Source organism: Littorina saxatilis, linkage group LG4, assembly GCF_037325665.1.
Source record: "Littorina saxatilis isolate snail1 linkage group LG4, US_GU_Lsax_2.0, whole genome shotgun sequence".
Lineage (NCBI taxonomy): Eukaryota > Metazoa > Mollusca > Gastropoda > Littorinimorpha > Littorinidae > Littorina > Littorina saxatilis.
This window is the reverse complement of record NC_090248.1, coordinates 69623148-69649056: the sequence shown is the minus strand read 5'-3', so window position 1 is coordinate 69649056 and position 25909 is coordinate 69623148. Positions and strand designations below refer to the sequence as shown.

Here is a 25909-nt window from a genome sequence, read left to right as displayed (position 1 = left end):
AAACGATCCAAATTAACGTTCATCTTATTCTTCATCATTTTCTGATTCCAAAAACATATAAATATGTTATATTTGGATTAAAAACAAGCTCTGAAAATTAAAAACATTAAAAATTATGATCAAAATTAAATTTTCGAAATCAATTTAAAAACACTTTCATCTTATTCCTTGTCGGTTCCTGATTCCAAAAACATATATAGATATGATATGTTTAGATTAAACACACGCTCAGAAAGTTAAAACGAAGAGAGGTACAGTAAAGCGTGCTATGAAGCACAGCGCAACCGCTACCGCGCCAAACAGGCTCGTTACTTTCACTGCCTTTTGCACTAGCGGCAGACTACGTTCAATTTCATTCTGTGAGTTCCACAGCTTGACTAAATGTAGTAATTTCGCCTTACGCGACTTGTTCTTTCTTTTTTCCTTCGTTCGTTAGTTCGTTCCTTCCTTTGTTCCTTTTTCTCTTTTTGAAACATCCAAGTGTGATGTACTATGGCTAACAAGCACAGCTACAGGCCTGAAGGAGAGACTTGTGTGATCACGATGACAATCTTTAACAAATGAGGCAGAGCGCTGTTTAGAGATCTCAGGTGCCAGGAGACTGGTTCCGAATAACTCTCGCTTACTCTCCTACACGGTGGTTTCAAAGAGTTGTCTGTTCTGCAGGAAACTGTTTTGCAGGGGTTGGTAGCATACACTTGGTACACCGTGTCCATACTGGCGTACAACGACCAAGGTGATGGACCCAAAGCGGAAGTTGCTGTGCAAACGTTGGAAGGAGGTGAGTAAATATCCCATTTGCAGGGTAGTCATAATTACTATAAAAATACCAGTCTATTTACGAGCACACATTTGCATCCATGCACGCACAAAAAATTGTGCAGAGATTTGAATGATATGGGTAAAGCATTCATAACATCTTTTTACAAAACAGTGTTTAATTTACACTCACACACATGCAGGCATGCACGGTAACATACGCCTACTGTGCACCCACACCCACTGTTGGAAAACAAACACACACTGACAGACACACAGACAGGTACAGAAAGACTGACAGACACGCACACACACACACACACACACACACACACACACACACACACACACACACACACACACACACACACACATACCCACACACACACACCACACACACCACACACACCACACACACACACACACACACCACACACACCACACACACCACACACACACACACACACACACACACAACACACACACATACACACATACACACACACACACACACACACACACACACACACACACACACATAACTCTCTCAATCTCTCTTTCGGGAAGAACTAGAAACTGACGCATACTCCATGACTGTTTCAGTGCCGACAAGTCCCCGAATCACACACATCACGGGCAGAGAGGCGACCTCGTTCTACGTTCACTGGGAGCCCCCAAAGACTTTGAACGGTCACTTGACAGCCTATGAGCTGCAGTGGATCCTGGACAACAACGAGACCAAGACACGCATCATTTCCGGCCACCTGACCAATCCAATGTCAGCGTTTATCACCAACTTGCGTGAGTAGTGTTCGAGTTTTGTTGTGAATGCTGCTTGAAATATGGGACGAAAAAAAGAGAGAAACCACAGTGATTTTTGTTCTCATAATGTGTGTAAGCTAACCAGCAGCTGACATCAGGGTTTTGCTCGGTGATCAGTAACGCTTTGCTGGTATTCCACTTCCAGAGGATGATGGACATGTCTGCTAGTTATTTACATTTTAGGTAATTTTTCTCTCGAAATAAATTATTTTTCAAAATTATCCGGCCTCAGTTCAAACGCTAATGTCATAGAATTTTGGTATGTTTCTTTATTAAGACATGCTTGTAGCAGAGTGAGCGGCGATAGTTGACTTGGGCGGTACTGAATCTTTATCTTTGGCGACTTCGTTATGTGTACGTAGGTGTTAGTTTGAGTGTCTTTGGAGAATGGGGAGCATTATATGAGCTTGGGGCGATCACCCTTTCTTGAGGATGAAAGTGGCTTGTTCATTACAATGCTCGTTATTCTCTCAGGTGCCAGGAGATTGGTTCTGCATACCTGTCAATTACTCTTTGACGTGTCGTATACATGTGCCACGCTTATGTCCCTTTGTTTGTCAGATGTTATCCAGTGTTTGTCAGATGTTATCCAGTGTGTGTCAGATGTTATCCAGTGTTTGCTGTTGTCTTGTGCAGGTCCATACACAGAGTACAAGATCCAAGTGGCGGCATTCACTGGAGGTGGACGCGGAGAATTCAGCGAGAAGTATCCAGCTCTCACCGATGTTGCTGGTAAGGATAAGATTTCATGTAGTCCTGTCAGGTTACCTTCATGATAAGGATAAGATTTCATGTAGTCCTGTGAGGTTACCTTCATGGTAAGGATAAGGATAAGATTTCATGTAGTCCTGTCAGCTTACCTTCATGGTAAGGATAAGGATAAGATTTTATGTAGTCCTGTCAGCTTACCTTCATGGTAAGGATAAGGATAAGATTTCATGTAGTCCTGTCAGGTTACCTTCATGGTAAGGATAAGGATAAGATTTCATGTAGTCCTGTCAGGTTACCTTCATGGTAAGGATAAGGATAAGATTTCATGTAGTCCTGTCAGCTTACCTTCATGGTAAGGATAAGGATAAGATTTCATGTAGTCCTGTCAGGTTACCTTCATGGTAAGGATAAGGATAAGATTTCATGTAGTCCTGTCAGCTTACCTTCATGGTAAGGATAAGGATAAGATTTCATGTAGTCCTGTCAGGTTACCTTCATGGTAAGGATAAGGATAAGATTTCATGTAGTCCTGTCAGCTTACCTTCAGGGACATTCCGGCAGCTTTCTCACTGGGGAAAGCGAGCAGCCATACAGTACGGCGCTACCTTTTAACACTTAGTCAACTTTTGACTGAATGTTTTAACATAGAGGGGGAATCGAGACGAGGGTCGTGGTGTATGTGTGTGTGTGTGTGTGTCTGTGTGTCTGTGTGTGTGTGTGTGTGTGTGTGTGTGTAGAGCGATTCAGAGAAAACTGCTGGACCGATCTTCATGAAACTTTACAAGAAAGTTCCTAGGAATGATATCCCCAGACTTTTTTTTTCATTTTTCCGATAAATGTTTTTGATGACGTCATATCCAGCTTTTTGTAAAAGTTGAGGCGGCACTGTCACACCCTCATTTTTCAATGAAATTGATTGAAACTTTAGCCGAGTAATCTTCGACGAAGGCCGGACTTTGGTATTGCATTTCAGCATGAAGGCTTAGAAATTGATTAATGAGTTTGGTCATTAAAAATCTAAAAATTGTAATTAAAATTATTTTGTTATAAAACGATCCGAAAACAGTTTCATCTGATTCTTCATCATTTTCTGATTCCAAAAACATATATGTATGTTATATTCGAATTAAAAACAAGCTCTGAAAATTAAAAATATGAAAATGTTGATTAAAATTAAATTTCCGAAATCGATTTGAAAACAATGTCATCTGATTCCTTGTCCGTTCCTGATTCCAAAAACATATAGATATGATATATTTGAATTAAAAACAAGCTCAGAAAGTTAAAAAGACCAGAGATACTGCTCAGCGTAACCACTACCGCGCTATTCTGGCTCATCAATTTCACTGTCTTTGCCACGAGCGGTGGGCTGACGATGCTATGAGTATACGGTCTTGGTGAACAAAAATGCAGTACGTTCAGTGTCATTCTGCGAGTACGACAGCTTGACTAAATGTATTTTCGCCTTACGCGACTTGTTCTTTTTACATTCAGTCAAGTTTTGACTAAATGTTTTAACATAGAGGGGGAATCGAGACGAGGGTCGTGGTGTATGTGTGTGTGTGTGTGTGTCTGTCTGTCTGTGCGTGTGTGTGTGTGTAGAGCGATTCAGACCAAACTACTGGACCGATCTTTGACATGAGAGTTCCTGGGAATGATATCCCCGGACTTTTTTTTCATTTTTTTGATAAATACCTTTGATGACGTCATATCCGGCTTTTTGTAAAAGTTGAGGCGGCACTGTCACACCCTCATTTTTCAATCAAATTGATTTAAATTTTGGCAAAGCAATCTTCGACTAAGGCCGGACTTTGGTATTGCATTTCAGCTTGGTGGCTTAAAAACTAATGAATGAGTTTGGTCATTAAAAATCGGAAACTTGTAATTAAAATAATTTTTTTATAAAACGATCCAAAAATAATTTCATCTTATTCTTCGTCATTTTCTGATTCCAAAAACATATACATATGTTATATTTGGATTACAAACAAGCTCTGAAAATTAAAAATATGAAAATTATGATTTAAATTAATTTTCCGAAATCGATTTTAAAACAATTTCATCTTATTCCTTGTCGGTCCCTGATTCCAAAAACATATAGATATGATATGTTTGGATTAAAAACAAACTCAGTAAGCTAAAAAAAATAGACAAACAGAAAAGCGTGTTATCCTGTTCAGCGCGACGACTACTGCACTATTCTGCATGGCTTGTCGATTTCACTGCCTTTGCCACGAGCGGTGGACTGACGACTGATCATGTTTAAAATCAAGGATAAGCCACAAATTGTGTATAAAATAGCTACAATTCTTCAGCTTCAGTGCCCCCCAGACCCCCCAACGGGACCCTGGACCCCAGGTTGTAACCCCCCCAACCCCCCCTTCTGGCTTAACTGCTTCGCCCCTGTAATATGTGTTCCTAAGACAATGATTGTATGTATTGGTGTTCCCCTCTTGAGTCTTGTGCTTCAATGTTGCGGTGACTTTGTATGAGCCAAAATAATAGCCGAACATTTTCCAAAATGTCCTAAAACTTTCTGACAGTTTCGGCCAAATGTCCCAACATGAAAAAGTCTAGCAACACCCCTGCTATGTGACCAACTTTTATCATTATAGGGTGACTATGTGACCAACTTTTATCATTATAGGGTGACTATGTGACCAACTTTTATCATTATAGGGTGACTATGTGACCAACTCTGCAATGGTTTACTGGTGTGTTGGCTGAGATGAACGCTTGCACAAGGGGAAAGTTTCTTTTTGTTTTGATTGAATTGAAGCCTTTGTTGTTTTGATTGAATTGAAGCCTTTGTTGTTTTGATTGAATTGAAGCCTTTGTTGTTTTGATTGAATTGAAGCCTTTGTTGTTTTGATTGAATTGAAGCCTTTGTTGTTTTGATTGAATTGAATTTTATATACAGTTAAGAAAAAATCTTTTTTGTTTGCCAATGCTATTAATCTGCAAAATATGACAGAGGCGGAACTTTGATGTAAAACCTGGATGTGGTTTCAGCGCCAAGCACCCCCTTCATTCGCAACGTGACTGTGCTGTCCGATTCAAGTGTGTTCCTTCAGTGGGATCCCCCAGGGTTCTTCAGTCGTCGTATCGACAAATACGTCCTGAAATGGTGGGACACTCGCGGTAACGACCCCGATACCATGGTATCTGGAACCCAGAATCAGGTATGTACAAAGAATGCTAGTGGGATTTTTTACTCGCCCGAGTAATCAGTAAGTCATATAGAATTCATTAGTGTTTGGGTGTACAAAGAAAAGTTAAAGTTGAGGTTTCCGTGGGTATCACTGTCAGTGAAACTAGAGCCAACCCCAATGACCACTCACAACCCTGCCCCCTCCCTCCACACACCCCCCCCCCACCACACACACACACAAATACACACCCACCCCTCATCCCCAAATGTGTGGTGTTGAGTGGTATCTGCCATCTGAGAACCAGCCAAATGTCTGGTGTTGAGTGGTATCTGCCATCTGAGAACCAGCCAAATGTCTGGTGTTGAGTGGTATCTGCCATCTGAGAACCAGCCAAATGTGTGGTGTTGAGTGGTATCTGCCATCTGAGAACCAGCCAAATGTGTGGTGTTGAGTGGTATCTGCCATCTGAGAACCAGCCAAATGTCTGGTGTTGAGTGGTATCTGCCATCTGAGAACCAGCCAAATGTCTGGTGTTGAGTGGTATCTGCCATCTGAGAACCAGCCAAATGTCTGGTGTTGAGTGGTATCTGCCATCTGAGAACCAGCCAAATGTCTGGTGTTGAGTGGTATCTGCCATCTGAGAACCAGCCAAATGTCTGGTGTTGAGTGGTATCTGCCAAAAGTGTCCCCACATTACAGGTGGCCTGTCCTGACAGGTATATGTTGGTCAAGATAAGAGACAATGGAACAGCAGGTGTCCTTTCGTGGGGGGTGTCCTCTCATTGGAGTGAGAGCACATTGCAGGTATCACTGTGTGTTAGTCTTTGTATTGCCAGGGCGAGTCTAACAGGCATTTACCTTTCTTGTATTGAATGTTCTTAAAGATTAGAGCTGTGGAACTTGACACATTTACCTTTCTTGTGTTGAATGTTCTTAAAGCTAGAGCTGTGGAACTTGACACACTTCTGGGGTTTGATGACCTCCAGACTTGATGCAAATCTGGTTGACCCTCGTCAAATTTCAAGGTCACGGCAGGGTCAAGTTCAGGTAAAAATGAAAGGGAGAAGAAAGGTGTGCCCTGACATGCTGCTAGTCTGCAGTGTGTGTTTGTGATGCGCATTGTGTGATATTGACTTGTGTTACCTGGCAGCTCACACTTAACACGGCCGGACAACAAACATACCGTAACACGGCCTGACAACAAACATACCGTAACACCACTGCTTTCCTGAGAATTTCTGCCAGACCAATCACACATCTCAATCAGTCATTCCAGATGGCACTTCATCACAGTCACACTCTCGCCATCTCCCAACCCCCCCCCCCCCCCCCCCCCCCCCCCCTGACCCCCTCCCACCACCCTCACCAGCCCTCCCACCACCCTCACCAGCCCTCCCACACTCTGACGTAAAATATAACCTTCTTCATTAGACTGCCAATCAGTTTGGTTTAAATAGAGTTTATCTTAAGCTCTCTAAACTCTCACGTGTATTGTTGAGTGATGTTGTGTTGCAGCACACCCTACAAGGCCTGACAACAAACATGCGCTACAGCCTGAAAATTGCCGGTGTGACTCGAGCTATCTTCAGCAAGCGCTTTCTGGTTGGAGAATTTACAGCGCCTGTCACTTTCACTCTTGGAGGTGCGTTGATGCTTTTTATGTTTGTAGAAGGTCAGAAAGGGAAGTAGGCTGGTTGTACAAGTTTGGTTCTTTGGGGTATAATCACTGGATTGGAGATTTATTATGAGATATAGAACTTAGTCGTTATGCATCGTTAGTTTATATGTTTGTCTTTAAAAATCAAGGAAAGTTTTTGTTTCACTTTTTTTTTTTTTTACAATATTGTTGTTAAACTTTGCACCAAGTATGTGGTATGTTATGTGATTTATTTTGGACTCCAAGTTCATGCACTTCTTCAGTTTAGGAATGAAATTTACTGTCCAACCATTTTCTTTTGAATTTGATACCCTTTTATGTGGTAAGTTCCATGTCTAGAGCCAGCCGTTCCTCTGTGTTGTCACGTTCAACCTGCTGCCTCCTTTGTACGCATGATAACATGTACAGAAATTATCCCCATTGTTAGAGATCATTTCATGTCCAGTTATGTATTCAGTTTGTGTTTATACACTAAAAGAGACTTCTGCAAGAAGAGAAGAAAGTAAGCTTCACAGGGGCGACCATTTTTAATTGCACATTTTAATGATCATGTGGATATTGACCTCTTTTATGGAAGAAGCAACATTCTTTTGTTGAGATAAACTTCTATTAGGCCTTTGGAATACATAGATAAGACTCAGTTTTGCTGTTGAAAATATTTTATGAGTGTGCATAGTTATCAGCTTATTTTCTAACCAATGCGAGGAGGGCTTTATTAATAATTGTCTGAGACAAAAGTGATATTTTTGACAAAGTCCAACACAAAATGTATCTTATCGTTGACGTACACTATGCAAATCAGAGGAGGAGAGCGTCCGTTCAGATGGTAGGTCATCGTTTTTTGTGAGCTGTGTCTTCATTTTTCTTTTGTTTGCTTTCTGTGCTGTGAAGTGTTTGTAGTGAGATGTTAGTACATTGTGACTAGGCAAGTTCTCAACAACAACAAAAATAAAAAATAATAAAATAAATAGATAAAAAGACCTCAAAGTTAAAAGTAAAATATATTTTTTAATTAGAAGAGGCGAGAAAAATAAATCGAAGACATTTGTTATTCACATTTGCAGTCTTTGATAGACCTCAAAGTAAAACGTAAAATATTGTTTTTAATTAGAAGAGGTGAGAAAAATAATTGAAAGACATTTTATCTATTCACATTTTCAGTCTTTGATAAGGTTGGAAAAGTAAACCAGGTTGGATTTAGTATTTGTACATTTTGTTGGTATTTCACCTCGGAAATTATGAAGGTCTTCTATTTTATTTTATTTTTAAAAAGGGATCTGTCTCCTATCTCATAAAGAATACTTACTGAAATGTGAAAAGAGAAGAGGCGGCAAAGTTTAAATTTCAAATCAAAATAAAATTGTGATGTTGAAAAGATTCTCTTTTGCTATATTTGTCTCACTTTGTGTTTTTTTAGTGTTTAACATTTTCAAAATGCAAGCCAGGTGTGAACAAAAATTTTAATAAACAAATCTGAAGATGGTTTGAACAGTAACATGCGTTGCCAACAAAATCAGGGAATTATTATTTCTTTTGTAACAGTTAAAAAGGATAGGCTATTGAGTGAACCTTTTCATAATATACAACATTCACAAGCACTCTGAACTTTTAGTTTTGAAAGTAGATGAAGAGTATACACAAGAGATAGATAATTTGATCAAAACTTAACTTCTGTGCATGTAGCTTGCCTCCCTGTAAAATTGGCAGGAGAGAAAATGCGTTGTTACACTGCCGGCAAGGTCAGCAACAGTTGTTTCAATCGCAGTCATTGCAGGATTGGAAATAACACAGAAATAACATTTTGTTGTTTTGTTTGTGTATGTGTGTGTGTGGCTTATTACCATAGACTAGAAAAAAAGAGTAGAATTACAAGTTTTGTAAAGCTATTATTTTCCAGTCAGTCAAACTATTAACAACAAAATGACTGTGCATGAGATGCAACAAAGTTGAAAAACAAAAGAATTCTGTGCTCATCAATACTGTCAGTTGACATAGGACTTTGTACTCATCAATACAGTCAGTTGACATAGGACTTTGTACTCATCAATACAGTCAGTTGACATAGGACTCTGTACTCATCAATACAGTCAGTTGACATAGGACTCTGTACTCATCAATACAGTCAGTTGACATAGGACTCTGTACTCATCAATACAGTCAGTTGACATAGGATTCTGTACTCATCAATACAGTCAGTTGACATAGGACTTTGTACTCATCAATACAGTCAGTTGACATAGGACTCTGTACTCATCAATACAGTCAGTTGACATAGGACTCTGTACTCATCAATACAGTCAGTTGACATAGAATTCTGAACTCATCAATACAGTCAAGTTGACATAGGATTTTGACGAAAGTGAACATGTGTTTTTCAGTTCCCTAGTTGTGTATACATGTATATGTATAGCAGATTTAGAGGTACAGCCCTTCCCATGTCAGCAGGCAGGTACACAACAGATTGGGCCAGGCTTTTACCTGGGATAGGGCCAGGCTTTTACCTGGGATAGGAGCATCCCTCCCAAAGACACATACCAAGACTCAACCACCTGGGTGCTTCCCGCGCACAGTGGCAATGTTTTAAATGAACCAATAGATGAATTCCAGAAATAATATCCGTTTTTGTATGGGTTGTGGAAAATACAGATGCAAACAGAACCACGTGAGATCAGTCACAAGCGGCGTGTCTCCACACGTGGTGGGCAGTCTGTTAGTCACCCTCACTATGTTCAGAATTATAATTTCGTTGGAATTTTTTGGAGATTTGCAAATCTATATATTTTTGGAAACTGTATAGTGTAAGCAATCAGAAAACCAATGTTTGCAATTTGCCGGACGCATATATGGCGGCCATCTTGGATTTTCAAAATGGCTGCTTTCAAATCGGTGTTTCTCAATATCTCAACATCTAGGGGACCCAGAGTCCTGATTTTAACGGCTAAACCTACATTTGTAGGGGCATGGAATCTAGTTGTACCAAGTACAATCAGCTAAACCTAACCACAAGGCGGCCATATTGGATTTTCAAAATGGCCGCTTTAAAAAAGGGTGTTTCTCAATATCTCAACATCTATAGCACACAGAGTCCTGATTTAAACGGCTAAACCTACATTTGTAGGGGCAAGGAATCTAGTGGCACCAAGTACAATCAGCTAACGTAACAACAAGGCGGCCATCTTGGATTTTCAAAATGGACGCTTTAAAAATGGGTGTTTCTCAATATCTCAACATCTAGGGGACATAAAGTGTTCCTGCCCCCTCCTCGCAATCGTACACGGAACTGTCGTGCCTATCAAAGGAGTTCAAAAGTCAGTTTGATGCGGAAGTTGGCAAGGCCACAGAGCACCATGACCTTGGACCAAGTGCAGTAAAGAGGGAGCATGACGTAATCAACAGAATCAAGGCTGCGATCCTGAGTCATGGCAATCCATTTGCCACTGAAGGTGACCAGCTGCACAATCTGATCACACAGGCCTACATTCCAGACGAGTACGTGCCACAGATCCTGAACATTGACGCCACTGGGCAGAAACTGTATGAAGAGTACGTGTCAGAGCGAATCAATGGGGACGTCAGCTTGTGGGCACCAGTGAAGAAACAGAACAACAACATGTACATGTCTGGTAACAAGAAAGCCAATGTGAAACTCCGGGACTCGACTGTAGACCTGAAGGAGACCAAGGATCTCTACGGAAGGCTGATGGTCCTCGTCAGGTCCAACCGAGACATTGACCTGAAACATGCCATCGGGAACTACGAGTTCACGTTGACACCGAGGGCACTGTTCGCGCCAAACGGAACAATGCTGCCATGCACTGACAAGTCAAAGTTGATCCACCTCCTTGAGAAGTTGGGAACAGCAGAACCACCCGATGACAATCAGCAGCAGTTGCAAGATGCAAGTAGTCTGCAACACGATGCAGTGGATTCTGAAACCATGGACTTCACACACACTGAGAGGGACACACATCGCAAGATCGCACTGGTTGACGGTATGGTGCTCGTGCAGAAGCTGACAAAGAAACCAGCCACAGTAGTGACAGTCAAGGACCTATAAGTGAATGGTTCAATGCCAGATTGATGTCTCTGACAAGAGACTGTGACGAAATCATTCTGGTGTTTGATACTTACAAGGCTGACTCCCTGAAGAGTACCACAAGAGAGAAACGGAGACAAGGGAAGGATCCGGTCCAATATCAGATCACAGATGACACCAGCATCAAACACATCCCGATGCGCCGGTTCCTTTCCCATGACAAGACGAAGGCAGATCTGACAGAATATCTGGCAGAAAGAACCCTGGAGTACAACAAAGACTCGTCCAAGTTGGTCATCACATCGGCCTCAGGACATTCCAGAAGCAACAAGGAGCTGCTCTTTGATGACAACAACCATGAAGAGGCGGACACACTGCTGATCCACCAGGCAGTGCTGGCATCACAGCGCAACCCACCTGATGCAGAGTTAGTGGTCTTCTCCCCAGACACAGATGTCCTGGTGCTGGTCATAGCCAATTATGACCTGCTACTGAGGAAAACGTCCATGTCGATGGCCTCCGGAGTGATCCAAGTGCAGCCAATATGGACAGCTCTAGGTCCAGAAAGAGCAAAGGCTTTGCCAGCCTTCCACGCGTTTTCGGGGGCAGACAACACTGGGAGGTTCTCTGGTATAGGCAAAGCAACCTGGCTGCAAGTCTTCCTAAAAGCAGACGGAGAAGTCGTCAAGGCTTTGCAGATGCTTTTGGATGCCACTGAAGTCACCGACGACCTGCTCTCTACGTTGGCTACATTCGTCTCGGCTGCATACTCACCAAAGGGCATTCAGATTGCGAGCATCCCGGAGCTGCGATGGCATCTGTTCTGCAAGCATATGGCTGAACGTGACAAGCTGCCTCCCACCCACGGTGCTCTCAAGCAGCACATCCTCCGAGTCCAGATCCAGGCCACAGTATGGGGTCAGGCAAGCGTTGCTCCGCAGCAGTTCCTGGATCCTCTGAAGCACGGCTTCTACAAGGACACAACTGGTCAGGTCAAGCCAGTCACTACTGAAGTGCTCCCAGCCCCCAAGGCCATCATCGAGCTGGTGAGATGCCAGTGCAGAGCCGACTGTTCTACAGCTCGATGTTCTTGCATGTCCAATAACCTATCGTGTACAGACCTCTGCCAGTGCGGCACTCAGTGTCAGAATGACGAGGACTCTATGAATGGCATATTGTTTTCCAGTGACAGTGATGATGACGAGTTAGAGTACTAGCTGATGATCATCATGATGGTCCTTGCCCTTGAAGTTTAACGATAAACAACTATCATCGTCGGAAGTGAAATATCTGGCTCAGTCATTCAGATCATCTACTACCATCTACATCTGTTACTATGGTTAGCCTATTGTACTTGGTGCCATTGGACTCCTCACCCCTACAAATATATACCGTTAAAATCAGAACTCTGTGTCCCCTAGATGTTGAGATATTGAGAAACACCCTTTTTTAAAGCGGCCATTTTGAAAATCCAAGATGGCCGTCTTGTGGTTATGTTTAGATGATTTTACTTGGTACCACTAGATTCCTTGCCCCTACAAATGTATGTTTAGCCGTTAAAATCAGGACTCTGGGTCCCATAGATTTTGAGATATTGAGAAACACCATTTTTTAAAGCGGCCATTTTGAAAATCCAAGATGGCCGCCTTGTGGTTACGTTTAGCTGATTGTACTTGGTACCGCTTGATTCCTTGCCCCTACAAATGTAGGTTTAGCCGTTAAAATCAGGACTCTGGGTTCCATAGATGTTGAGATATTGAGAAACACCCATTTTTAAAGCGGCCATTTTGAAATCCAAGATGGCCGCCATATATGCGTCCGGCAAATTGCAAACATTGGTTTTCTGATTGCTTACACTATACAGTTTCCAAAAATGTATAGATTTGCAAATCTCAAAAAAATTCCAACGAAATTACATACTGAAGCTGACTATGTGCACTGAGAGGTGCGATAGGCCATGACTGGAAAGTCAGCTCTGATAGGCCATGACTGTAAAGTCAGCTCTGATAGGCCATGACTGTAAAGTCAGCTCTGATAGGCCATGACTGTAAAGTCAGCTCTGATAGACCATGACTGTAAAGTCAGCTCTGATAGGCCATGACTGTAAAGTCAGCTCTGATGAGCATACTTTTGAACGACAAGTGCGTAATATTGATTGAACACCGCAGAACACACTGATTAGAGCTCATTTTCACGGGGTTGTCAGTCGTTGACATGATTTCACTGTCACGTGGGGTTGTTTGCGCCATGTATTTCCAAGGGTGAGCAACTCTTCCACAACACATTACAAAAAAGAAAAAGAGAAAAAAAAGACAGTTATTTCTGAACAATGCCTATTTAGGAGAATAACATTGCTTTCAGCTACAAAATTAATTCATTTCAAAATTCTAATTCTAACAGACTGTTGATGTTTAGGTTGTATTTGTCGTATTGTACGAATGCTCCTATTTCCTTGTAGAAGCATGTACATGCAGTCTCCATCATGTGTTGTGGTGTACCTGACTGCTTGCACAAGGACAGTACCTTTTAGGTGTATTCTCTCATTTGTGCTTTAGTTAAAGGGAACACTCCTTCCCGGGGTAACTGCTTGTCTCACCATCTCTGATCTGGTCAGATTTTACATTGAGTTAGACATCCCTCCACTTGGTCACATGCCAAAAATGAAGAGCCTGAATGCTCTCAGTGTGAACAGTGGGATTTTTTCAATGGATTTCTTTCTTAAAATCCATTTTTGGCTTTTTAAGGAATTCATTCATAAAACAAAACAATATAATGCACACAGTAAGCAGTGCGGGTGTTGCTGTTTGGTATGTGACGTGTCTAAGTGGGGGGATGGTGTGACGTGTCTAAGTGGGGGGATGGTGTGACGTGTCTAAGTGGGGGGATGGTGTGACGTGTCTAAGTGGGGGGATGGTGTGACGTGTCTAAGTGGGGGGATGGTGTGACGTGTCTAAGTGGGGGGATGGTCTGACACCATGTCAAATATCTGGCCACATCTGCCATGGTCAGCCCAACACTTGTCATGGGAAGGAGTGTACATACCTTTAAGTGGTCCCTGGTATATTCCATACCTTTAAGTGGTCCCTGGTATATTCCATACCTTTAAGTGGTCCCTGGTATATTCCATACCTTTAAGTGGTCCCTGGTATATTCCATGAAACAAACTGTGTATCAACTATCATGCACTAGAGGAATACCCGGCTTCGCCGGGGTGAATCGCGAGACAGAGACAGACAGCGTGGCGGTTCATCACAATCACCTCTGCAGGCGAAGTCCTGTCAAACGGGATTGAGAATTATAGAGCTTATTTCTTAGCCCTATATTATCTGTTGTGGCTTCTCAAATGCCAGAACATACAGACAGACAAAAGCCGCTAGACCCCATCACAAACAGAACTCTATAATACATAGGTTTTTGCCTACACACACACACAAACACACACACACACAGAGAAGCCGTATATATATATGCATATCTGTATCTATAAATATATAGAGATAGGTGAGAGTGTATTTTTCGCGTGGCTATAAATTGATTCGACCTTTTCACTTTGACAGTAAGAACAACTTACGGGTGCAATGGAAGCGTTCTGGACAGCGCAGTGACATTCTAAAAATAGTCACTCTCAGAAACGGGAATTTGGGGTGAACGGCGCGACAGAGACAGACAGCGTGGCGGTTCACCACAATCACCTTTGAAAGGCGAAGTCCTGTCAAACGGGATTGAGAATTTTAGAGCTTATTTCTTAGCCCTATATTATCTACTGTGGCTTCTCAAATGCCAGAACATACAGACAGACAAAAGCCGCTAGACCCCATCACAAACAGAACTCTATAATACATAGGTTTTTGCCTACACACACACACAAACACACACACACACACAGAGAAGCCGTATATATATATGCATATCTGTATCTATAAATATATAGAGATAGGTGAGAGTGTATTTTTCGCGTGGCTATAAATTGATTCGACCTTTTCACTTTGACAGTAAGAACAACTTACGGGTGCAAGGGAAGCGTTGTGGACAGCGCAGTGGACAGCGCAGTGACATTCTAAAAATAGTAATAGTAACTTAGAACTGAACGGGAAAGCCACACGAAGGAAGGGAGATAAACGCCAAACACTGGAGAAGATAAGGAAGAGTTACTTATAATGGTGAAATGAACGCAAAAACGAAAATGAGTTCAGCGCTGCGCGCTGAGAGCACGTGTTGAAATATCTCATCGATGATATTGTGTCCGGGGTGTAGCTGAATACGGTGTCCAAATTTGAAAAAGATCCACCGAGAACTTTGGCGTTGTGATGTGGTGTAGCGGCTATGGTGTGTCGGTATGGGGGCCCGGGTAAGCTGAGGTGGAACCAAAATAGCTGAGGTGGAACCAAAATCGGTTCCGCGCTGCACGCTGAGAGCACTTGTTGAAATATCTCATCGATGAGGTTGTGTCCGGGGTCTCTCTGAATAAGCCCACCAAATTTGAAGCAGATCCATCGAGAACCTTGGCCGCGCATCGCGCACAGACACACAGACACACAGACAGATACACAGACAGACACACAGACACTAGTCGTATATATATATAGATGAGCACCCAATACCAGTCAGTGTCATACCACTGGACTTTGGCAGCTAATGAATATGTCTGCTTGTCTGATATACCTCAGGATATACATTTTTTCCTTATAGTTGAAATGTGCACATATATACAGGATAGGTTGCAGTAGCTGTCATGACAAAATATACGTCTGTTTTGATAAATTGTCACTGGGTGAAAAAACAACTTTATTGGGGAGATGTGTGGGAGCATGCGAATTCAAAAAGGGGGCTTAGAACGAGCACATAACTATTGTTTTGTTTTAACCCATCACTGATGGAAAAGATGCTAAATGTTCAATTTGTACATATTGCATTTCAACTGTTGTTTTAACCCATCACTGATGGAAAAGATGCTAAATGTTCAATGTGTACATATTGCATTTCAACTGTTCTTTCCATGTCTTGAAGTAACAACAGATTAGTGGTCATTCGTTTTGTTGTCATTGAAAAAAAAGCTGCTTAGCAATTTCATGTTACGTACATATAATCCTACCATTACCATGCATTTTGTATTCCATGTATGATCATGACTCATTATACATGCTCTTCTTTACTCTATTCCTACATCTGTCGCTCTCAACTCATGGCTTAACCGCCTTTTTCTCACTTTTTGTTTCCAGTTGAAAGCTTGGACGAGAGCAATATAATTTGGGATAATTTGGGTAAAGATAACAATGGTAATTCCTAATTCTCCCGTTTCATATCTGTATCGTTTTACCTGCACTTCTCCTTTCTGTGTTTATGAGCTCTTTGGCAAGTTTGACGATGTGAATACTCTGCACAATTAATGAGGGGTTAGCCAAATTTAGAGTCAATGTGTAAATGAGGGGTTAGCCAAAGTTAGAGTTAATATGTAAATGAGGGGTTAGCCAAATTTAGAGTCAATGTGTAAATGAGGGGTCAGCCAGATTTAGAGTCAATGTGTAAATGAGGGGTCAGCCAAATTTAGAGTCAATGTGTAAATGAGGGGTTAGCCAAAGTTAGAGTCAATGTGTAAATGAGGGGTTAGCCAAAGTTAGAGTCAATGTGTCAATGAGGGGTTAGCCAAAGTTAGAGTCAATGTGTCAATGAGGGGTCAGCCAAAGTTAGAGTCAATGTGTCAATGAGGGGTCAGCCAAAGTTAGAGTCAATGTGTCAATGAGGGGTCAGCCAAAGTTAGAGTCAATGTGTAAATGAGGGGTCAGCCAAAGTTAGAGTCAATGTGTCAATGAGGGGTCAGCCAAAGTTAGAGTCAATGTGTCAATGAGGGGTCAATGTGTCAATGAGGGGTCAGCCAAAGTTAGAGTCAATGTGTCAATGAGCGGTCAGCCAAAGTTAGAGTCAATGTGTCAATGAGGGGTCAGCCAAAGTTAGAGTCAATGTGTCAGTGAGGGGTCAGCCAAAGTTAGAGTCAATGTGTCAATGAGGGGTCAGCCAAAGTTAGAGTCAATGTGTCAATGAGGGGTCAATGTGTCAATGAGGGGTCAGCCAAAGTTAGAGTCAATGTGTCAATGAGGGGTCAGCCAAAGTTAGAGTCAATGTGTCAGTGTAGTGGACCCGTTTTCAGACCCAGTGTGTCAGATTTCCCGTCTTTTACTTTAAAATCCCCCCTTTAAATAGCCACAATCAACCTCTTCTGTTTAACACCTTGGCCGTTGATGAACAACGATCCTGCACATACTCTTCCCCCTTGGATGACATGAGAGTCACTTCTTCTGTAATAAGTGAAAGCGTAAAGGGCTTGAGGTTCAATGACCTTGCTCTTTCACATTTTTACGTCAGACTATTTGCTAATTTACTTTTATTTCAACACTCCCTCCTTGTTAAAGACGTGATTTTCTCAGATTTTGTTTGATCTGAAAAGAAGGGTTCCACTGTGAAGACATGAACATCAGGTGAGGGAATTATTCCTGGTGGGTAAAACATTCTGAGAATATAGCACTCTGACAGAAAGCAGAACAGTACATCAGGTGAGGGAATTATTCCTGGTGGGTAAAAGATTCTGAGAATATAAGTAAGCACTCTGACAGAAAGCAGAACAGTACATCAGGTGAGGGAATTATTCCTGGTGGGTAAAACATTCTGAGAATATAAGTAAGCACTCTGACAGAAAGCAGAACAGTACATCAGGTGAGGGAATTATTCCTGGTGGGTAAAACATTCTGAGAATATAAGTAAGCACTCTGACAGAAAGCAGAACAGTACATCAGGTGAGGGAATTATTCCTGGTGGGTAAAACATTCTGAGAATATAAGTAAGCACTCTGACAGAAAGCAGAACAGTACATCAGGTGAGGGAATTATTCCTGGTGGGTAAAAGATTCTGACAGAAAGCAGAACAGTACATCATTTGAAAGTGTGTATGCTTTTGTCAGGAGTGCTGTTGCAGAGTATTCTATTGTTAAACTTGCGCTGAATGTGTAGTACTCTAACTTTTCAACAAGGGCAAAGCTACTGGTTTGTTTTCTTTGTTGACTTGAGGGATGTCAGTTGAAAAGCATGGTTTGTTTTCTTTGTTGACTTGAGGGATGTCAGTTGAAAAGCATGGTTTGTTATGGGAGGGTCTTTTTTGTTGGCTTTGACCATTTTTTTTTCACCTTTCCCTTTTTTTTTTTTTAATATAAAATTTGCTTTGAATAGTACACAAAACCTTTTTTGATTTTTTGTTTTGATTTTTTGTTTTGGTTTTTTGTTTTGATTTTTTGTTTCAAGCATGTGTTTTTTTAACACTTTGTACCCCACCTATGTTGACCAATTTTTTTTTTTAACCGAGACCAGCTGTGCTACAACAGATCACTCAAAATTGTCGTAACTGTAACAATTTAACTGTGTATCAACACGCTGTAATGCAGGCGTTAGATCGACGATACAGGAAGCGACTGAAGCTAACAGTCTGAGCAGAATACGGATATGTGCCGAATAAGAGCAGATGCAATGTAGTGACTATGTGTACGGATCAGATAGAGCCAATATGAGTGGGTACTGATATATCCGTACCTGGGAGACAATGAGTTAAGTAGCTTTGCCCTGTGTAGCCCTGAGTAGTTTCTGGTAGTGGTAACTCAGCCTTTGTAGAATTTCTTTCTGTGGGTTTGGCTGTTTCTGTGTGGTGTGCAACACATTGCATAATGTCTTATGTTGCTGTTTCTGTGTGGTGTGCAACACATTGCATAATGTCTTATGTTGTCTTCTCTTTGTTGTGTGCTTTTGTGGCGTAGAAATCTCTCTGGAGGTTTAGTTCTGATGCAGTGTCATATCTGTGAACTAATGAGTTGCTGTCACTGATACATATAAAGATTACTTTTCTTCCTGGGAAAAACATAAGGCCTAGACAAAAAAATCAATGTTTCCAATTCCCCAACCGACCTTAGAACCTTTTGGGACCTTTGATAAAAAAAAATATAAAAATGACAAAACTGAAAATTGCAGACTTTATACGGAGAGTTACTCTTCTTTGACAACCAGGGGACACAGTTCGCACGTTAATAAGTAACATTGCCTAATGTAAACCACCACAGGCTTTTACATGAGAAGCGAACATCCTTCGGACATACATCAAAACGCCCGAACAGACCGACTGCTTTGTGTGCATGGTGGGAGTTGTGTGCTGATTCAGCAGATTGATATGCCCGGTGTCACGTAGGAATCAATTCAACAAAAATGTCCAACTTGGCAAAGGAAGCAGCCATGAGGCAGCCATAAGGTAGCAGCCATGAGGCGGGGCTGGGCCGCTATTGCGCGGGGCCGCTATTGCGCGAATCTAACCCTAACCCTAACCCTAACCCTAACCCTAAAGATTCGCGCAATAGCGGCCCCGCGCAATAGCGGGCCGACCCCCATGAGGCTATAAAGGTTTGGGGTGTCCATGTAAAAGTCAGGATAGATTTACCTTGATTTACATATATATACATGTACACAGGAAGGAAGGTACCTTTTAACTTTGATCCACAAAACTTCTTGTCATCTTTTCCGGTTGTAGAATCTGATTTTTACTGTTATCCCTCCTTGTTGTGGGATGAGATTTAAGATTTGGGTTGCCAGCATGGCATTGCTATATTTTTCCTGACCTAAAATGAAATTTTGTTGGAAACCGTTTATAAAATGAGACAGTGATTAAGTAATCATGTGGCTGTGGGAGTTCATGTGCACCTGGGGAATGTGTGCCTGCAGTTAAAGGGGTATTTCTACTTGCTTTCATGATTTGGCCCCTGGACAGCGGACATTGTTCCCCTTCTCTCCCTACTCATACCCCTCAACCCACCCACACACCCCCCCCCACCCCCCTGCTACACCCCCCCCCCCCCATCACAACCATGTGGCTTTTTTCCTTGTGATGTGTTACTTGTGATGAACCTTGAAGTGCTTTCATCTTGTGTTCTTACAAGGAGTACACTGAGCACACAAAGTTAAGGACATGTTTACAGTGGTTAAACAGCAGGAACAATTACGTGGTCAAGAACCTGTGACGCCATACCCAAATATTGCTCAAATCCAAGAAACACATGTCCAGCAGTAGATAGGTTAAGCCTATTTTAACATACTGGAAACTGGTAATCTTCCAGTAGGTATTAATTTAGTTTTACTAAAGCCTGCTGGGACACAAGTAATGGGTTAGTGCATTTGTAAACAGGAATCGCTTGACAAGTGGCCCCCTTCATCCCCCCCTTCCTCGTCCTGATATGGCTCTGCGTAGTCGGCTGGACGTTAAGCAACAAATAAACAAACAAACAAACAAACAAGAAACACATTTTTGAGCAGAAGAAAGGCAGATCTTCAAATAGTAATAGATGCACATATGTTTCTGACCAAGAAACTGCTGATTTACATCTATTAAGCTATACCACTGAAAAAATATCCTTAACTTTTTATGCTCAGTGTACTTTAATCAGATTAATTCTTTGTCTGAGTGTTTCTTTCTCGTGTCTCTCTCCTTCTCTCTGTCTCTGACTCTGTCTCTCTCTCTCTCTCTGTCTCTCTCTCTCTCTCTCTCTCTCTCTCTCTGTCTCTCTCTGTCTCTCTCTCTCTCTCTCTCTCTGTCTCTCTCCTTCTCTCTGTCTCTGACTCTCTGTCTCTCTCTGTCTCTGTCTCTCTCTGTCTTTCTCTCTCTCTCTCTCTCTGTCTCTCTCTCTCTCTGTCTCTCTCTGTCTCTGTCTGTCTCTGTCTCTGTCTCTGTCTCTCTCTGTCTCTCTCTGTCTCTCTCTGTCTCTCTGTCTCTCTCTGTCTCTCTGTCTCTCTCTCTCTCTCTCTCTCTCTCTCTCTCTCTCTCTCTCTCTATTTTTCTCTCTATTTTTTAATCTCTCTTGTTTCATAGGTTTTCTCTGTAGTTTGTTTCTTTTGAGTGCATCGTGTCTTGTTGGTTTGCATCGGTGGTTTTAACAACAGTGCGCGCGTGGGTTAAAACCAGAAATTAAACAATATTCAGTTTTGTGTATGTGTGTTAACCCTGCCTTGTTGCCATTGTTGAATTTTGCTTGGTCTTATTGCCAATGATCAGTCTTTGCTTTGTTAAAACCTTTGGCCATAATTCAACAACACTACAGTAACGTTTTGTATCTTTTTGTCTGTGGACACAGCAACATGTGTGTTTGAGAAACCCTTCCTTTTACTTCAAGACTTTTTTTCTTATAGCTTATCTTATCAGATTTTTGTCCACATAATATGAGTAAAAAAATTTTTTTTTACATTTTAAATGATTAGACCCCCTGTTTTTTGAAGATATAGCTTTTGATTTGTTCAACAAAAAGGCTTTTTAGACAAAAGTATGTCCACTTTATTTTACGGTTTGTAAAACTGTATGCAGGCAGTGTTCCCCCAAAAGACATTCATTTTCTCAATTACTCGGTCCTTTTGTGCTTATAAGTCTTTGATTGGTTATCATTCAAAAGACAGTTGAATTGGTTCATTTGCTCATGATTTTTCTGTTGCCCTTTGTTTGCGCTGTAGTTGCTGACAAAAATAGTTCAGTCTGGTACTTATATGCGTATTGCTCAGTTACAGCATAGCAGTTTATTAAAGCCTTCAGCCTTTAATTTGTTATTTTAGTTGCTGTTGCAGTCTTTCTGGAGGTTGATGAAAAAAGAGCTTTTGCTGACAATGTGCTGGTGTGACCTTTAACAATCACTAAAATAAGAGTTGACACAAATGGAGAAAGTGCTATCATTCTGAACATGATTTCCTGTGAGCTTTATGATAAGTACAGTAGGTGTGGGGTTTGTATACATAAATGCATGTAATAGATTACAGATTGTTTGGTAAGTATGTCACATAGAAAATGACTGATGTTTAACGTTATGGTGTGTCGTTCACACTGTATATAAACTATCAAATTGTCATGTGGAATGTCATGTAAACCATTGTAAACCTCATTGTTGTGGCATAAAATCGTAGTACTAAAATTGATGAATCAATGTGTGCAGATGTCGCACACAGTTAGTGTGATGAATCAATGTGTGCAGATGTCGCACACAGTTAGTGTGATGAATCAATGTGTGCAGATGTCGCACACAGTTAGTGTGATGTGCCTATTTAGTCATATCTTTACTTCTTTTGTTGAAAAATCATTTTCATTTATCATTTGCATGAAAATACATGTTTGTCATTTGGATTTTATGACAACCACAGACTATTTTGAAAATAGACATAATGCTGATATTTTTTTGTTTGTTGAATTGGTTTGTAAATACATTTTCATAATTTAGCTAAAATGGCAACAGACATCACATTTCAGGGTTTGTGCGTTTATAAGTTAGTTTATCCTGGGAGCCTGGCATCCAAATGTTAGTAGTTTAGTACGCATCTGGGTAATATGAATTTTACAATGTAGTATATGCAGGACTGTGTGAGTATAGTCTATACTAACAACACACACAAAATATGAAACGGCCGTTCTTTATAAATGTCCAGTCTGTTCACCGTACAATGGCGGTGATCTATTTCGTTAATTGTTACAACATCATCTGAATGTCTTGGAATGCTTTAAACGCACAGAGAAATCAAGAAACAGTTAATTATGTAAGACTGCAAATAACAATGAACATGTACTCGTCAAAGAACGTTGACCAACATGCACAGAGACAACTTTCCATACTTGGGTCTTGTTCAACAAAGAAAGGAGATTAATTACAGGAGACAAAGAAAGAAGATTAATTACAGGAGACAAAGAAGAAAACGTTTGACAAGAAGGGGTCCATGAGAGAACCCAAAAGACAGATGCTTTGAATGGAAGGACAAAACAGAACAACCTTTTCATGGATATTGCTACTGGCTTTCAATTTGCCAAAATTGTCATTAAAATTCCTGCAATTTTCTAGTTTTAGGCATGTGTGTGGCATCGCTATTCCCCCACCTTGAAATGAGTGACGGAAAAGTAAGTAGCGATTTGAAACACGTTGCAGCGTTTGCAACATCCCTACTAGCCTGCTACAAAGAAGGAGCCAGTTCAACAATTCTGTTTGTCTCACTGGTTCTTTTATTGTCTTTTTTGTCTTTCTCGTGTCACTGTAAACCAAACCTTTGACATGAGGATGCAAAATGTGTGAAGGAGAAAGATGAATGGTGGAGCGGTTGTGCTGTTTCAGACCCCACAGTGAAAGAGGACAATCAGCGCGTTCCCACCGAGATTATTGCTGGTGTCACCTGTGCTATTATCGTCGTGCTTATCGTCGTCGTCATCTTCATCGGATACAAGTTAGTACACAACTTACATCTGGTACGGAGGTTTTGTGAAGAATCGTTAAAATAGCTGGAGATTCTGAGCTGTTGTTATCATAATAAATATAAGTATAAGTAGCTGTTTAATTTTTTTTTCATTGAAAAAACCTGTTGGTTTTTACTGAGTAAGACCTCATTGAGTTTACATAGTTCACAATGTCCTGCGGACTGTTTTTAACATGCAGCTCAAAAGTGTGTTGGGTTTTCCCAAACGCTGTTGCATTGTTATAACTTATGTCAAATCTATAATCGGCGTACAACCTATGGGCCTTTAATACCCTAAGTTTGTTATGCTTAACCCACTGACTTGATCTGGAAATTACCTTTTGACTTCATGAGAAATCAATTCAACGACTTATTTTGTTTTGATTTTGGTCTGACACAGTTTGTGTTTTCCTGGTTTCTATGTAACTATATACCGGAAGGGAAGCCATCAATTAGTCTTACCTGTATTGAATGCATTTGAGGGGGTTTCATATAGAGATAAAGCTGTTGCTATGTTGATGTTTACACCTTCATTTGACTCGGCAGCTAATTAATTGTGAGTAGGTGATTGTTTTTGTCGGCATGTATTCTTCTTGCCTTTGGTGTTGTTCCAAGTCTCAGATGACAGAAGGTCAGTTGGACCTGGATTGAAAATATACATGTGTCTTGCCTTTTCCGCTTGGTAGGAAAACTGATGGTCAGATCATACAATTCCTAAATGTCAAAATTATCGGACGGTCGACCAGCAAGGGGTCACACCAATGCGTCAAATCAAAACAAACAAAAAAATTTGTCAATGACCACCCCCCGCGGGTTAGGGGGAGTCCCATATTGGTTGGGACTAGAAAGAATTTACCCGATGCTACCCAGCATGTCGTAAGAGGCGACTAACGGTTCTGTTTCTTCTCTTCTTTTGTCTTATTTCTGCCTTACCAGTCCTTTCACCTATATTTCCTTCCAAGAAAACTCTCCCTACTATTCCCTGCAGTTTTCCAATTCTTTTCTTGTTGTCTTATTTCTACCTGACTGGATCCATCACCTTTATTTCACTTACCAAAAGTCTTCTTTTCCACATCCTTATTTCTCTGCACCCCGCATGTCGTATGAGGCGACTAACGGATTCTGTTTCTCCTTTTACCCTTGTTAAGTGGTTCTTGTATAGAATATAGTCAATGTTTGTAAAGATTTTAGTCAAGCAGTATGTAAGAAATGTTTAGTCCTTTGTACTGGAAACTTGCATTCTCCCAGTAAGGTCATATATTATACTACGTTGCAAGCCCCTGGAGCAATTTTTTGATTAGTGCTTTTGTGAACAAGAAACACTTAACAAGTGGCTCTATCCCATCTCCCCCCCCTTTCCCCTATCCCATCTCCCCCCTTTCCCTCGTCGCGATATAACCTTCGTGGTTGAAAACGACGTTAAACACCAAATAAAGAAAGAAAGTGTCAATGACCGAAGACTATTAAGCCTGGGAATAACCTGAGTGAGGCATGGGAATTGTCTGCCGAAAGGCAAATTTCCGCCGATTTTTTTTTGTTGTTCCGCCGAAAAAGCAAAAGCGTCCGCCGAAAAAATAAATGGGGGAGGCAAAAATGGTTCTAAAAACTGAATATAATGGCAAACTTGGAGCTAACATGACACCAAATTACACCAGTTGGGTTCTTTGGAGAAACAAACATTCCGCCCAAAATGCCCCCAAACCCCCCTAGCAGGGCTAGGCGCTTCGCGCCGTCGACTTTGCTATTACTTACAAATGTTCAGCATTTTTTACTTTTTTCAATTCCCATGCCTGAATAACACTGTGCCCTTTGTAGTCTTAGCTGCGATGTGAGACCCCTCTGATGAGTGGACACCTCCCATGAAAGGACACCTTCTGGAATCCCTTTGTCCAAAATCATTGACGAAAATATACCTGTCATGACAGGCCACCTGCGATGTAGGGACATTTTAACTGGTCCCAAGGCCGGTGTCCTTTCGTCGCAGGTACCACTGTACCAGATCACAGAATGCCTAGCATGATCACTGGTTTTATCCCTGTCATATCTTTTTGTGCACAGGTCGCTGGCGTGTCAGAAATGCTACCAGGCGGCCTACTACTACCTGGCTGTGCCCAGCAACATGCAGTCCACCCCTCCCACCGTCGTCACTGTGGCCGAACCCAGCGGTTAGTTCGATTTTTTTGTTTGTGGTTTCTTTACCTTACACCCTATTTTTTTTACATTTTTTATTAAGGCTTTAAAAGAGGAGTTCCACAGTAGTCTATAATTTTCCTTTTTTTGGCTTGCGCAGAAAGTGGAACAAGTCTTATTTTACAATTGTAAAAGAAGCATTCTTCTTCTTCTGCGTTCCCGTTTAAAAGAAGCATTCAACAAAGAAAGAGCAATAAGGGATTGGGAAAGCTCACTGCTAAGTTTTATATTGGTTGGGAAAACTCACTGGTAAGTTTTATATTGTTTGGGAAAACAGGCTTTCCAGGGTGGGAAAGGTTGAAAGTAAAGT

At 41.3% G+C, this 25909-nt stretch overlaps 1 protein-coding gene across 5 annotated transcripts in view; it reads left to right on the top strand.

Annotated features, from left to right (window-relative positions):
• Positions 1-25909, top strand: part of LOC138965502 (tyrosine-protein phosphatase 99A-like) — a 100247-nt gene that overhangs the window by 19962 nt on the left and 54376 nt on the right. For 4 of the 5 annotated variants that reach the window (XM_070337676.1, XM_070337675.1, XM_070337678.1 and 1 more), the window contains 8 exons: positions 667-781; positions 1363-1560; positions 2218-2313; positions 5305-5474; positions 6960-7086; positions 16357-16413; positions 23292-23400; positions 25468-25574. In XM_070337676.1, the coding sequence (XP_070193777.1) occupies positions 667-781; positions 1363-1560; positions 2218-2313; positions 5305-5474; positions 6960-7086; positions 16357-16413; positions 23292-23400; positions 25468-25574 (979 nt within the window). The remainder of the gene's footprint in view (positions 1-666; positions 782-1362; positions 1561-2217; positions 2314-5304; positions 5475-6959; positions 7087-16356; positions 16414-23291; positions 23401-25467; positions 25575-25909) is intronic. The other variant, XM_070337680.1, reaches the window with a different exon arrangement.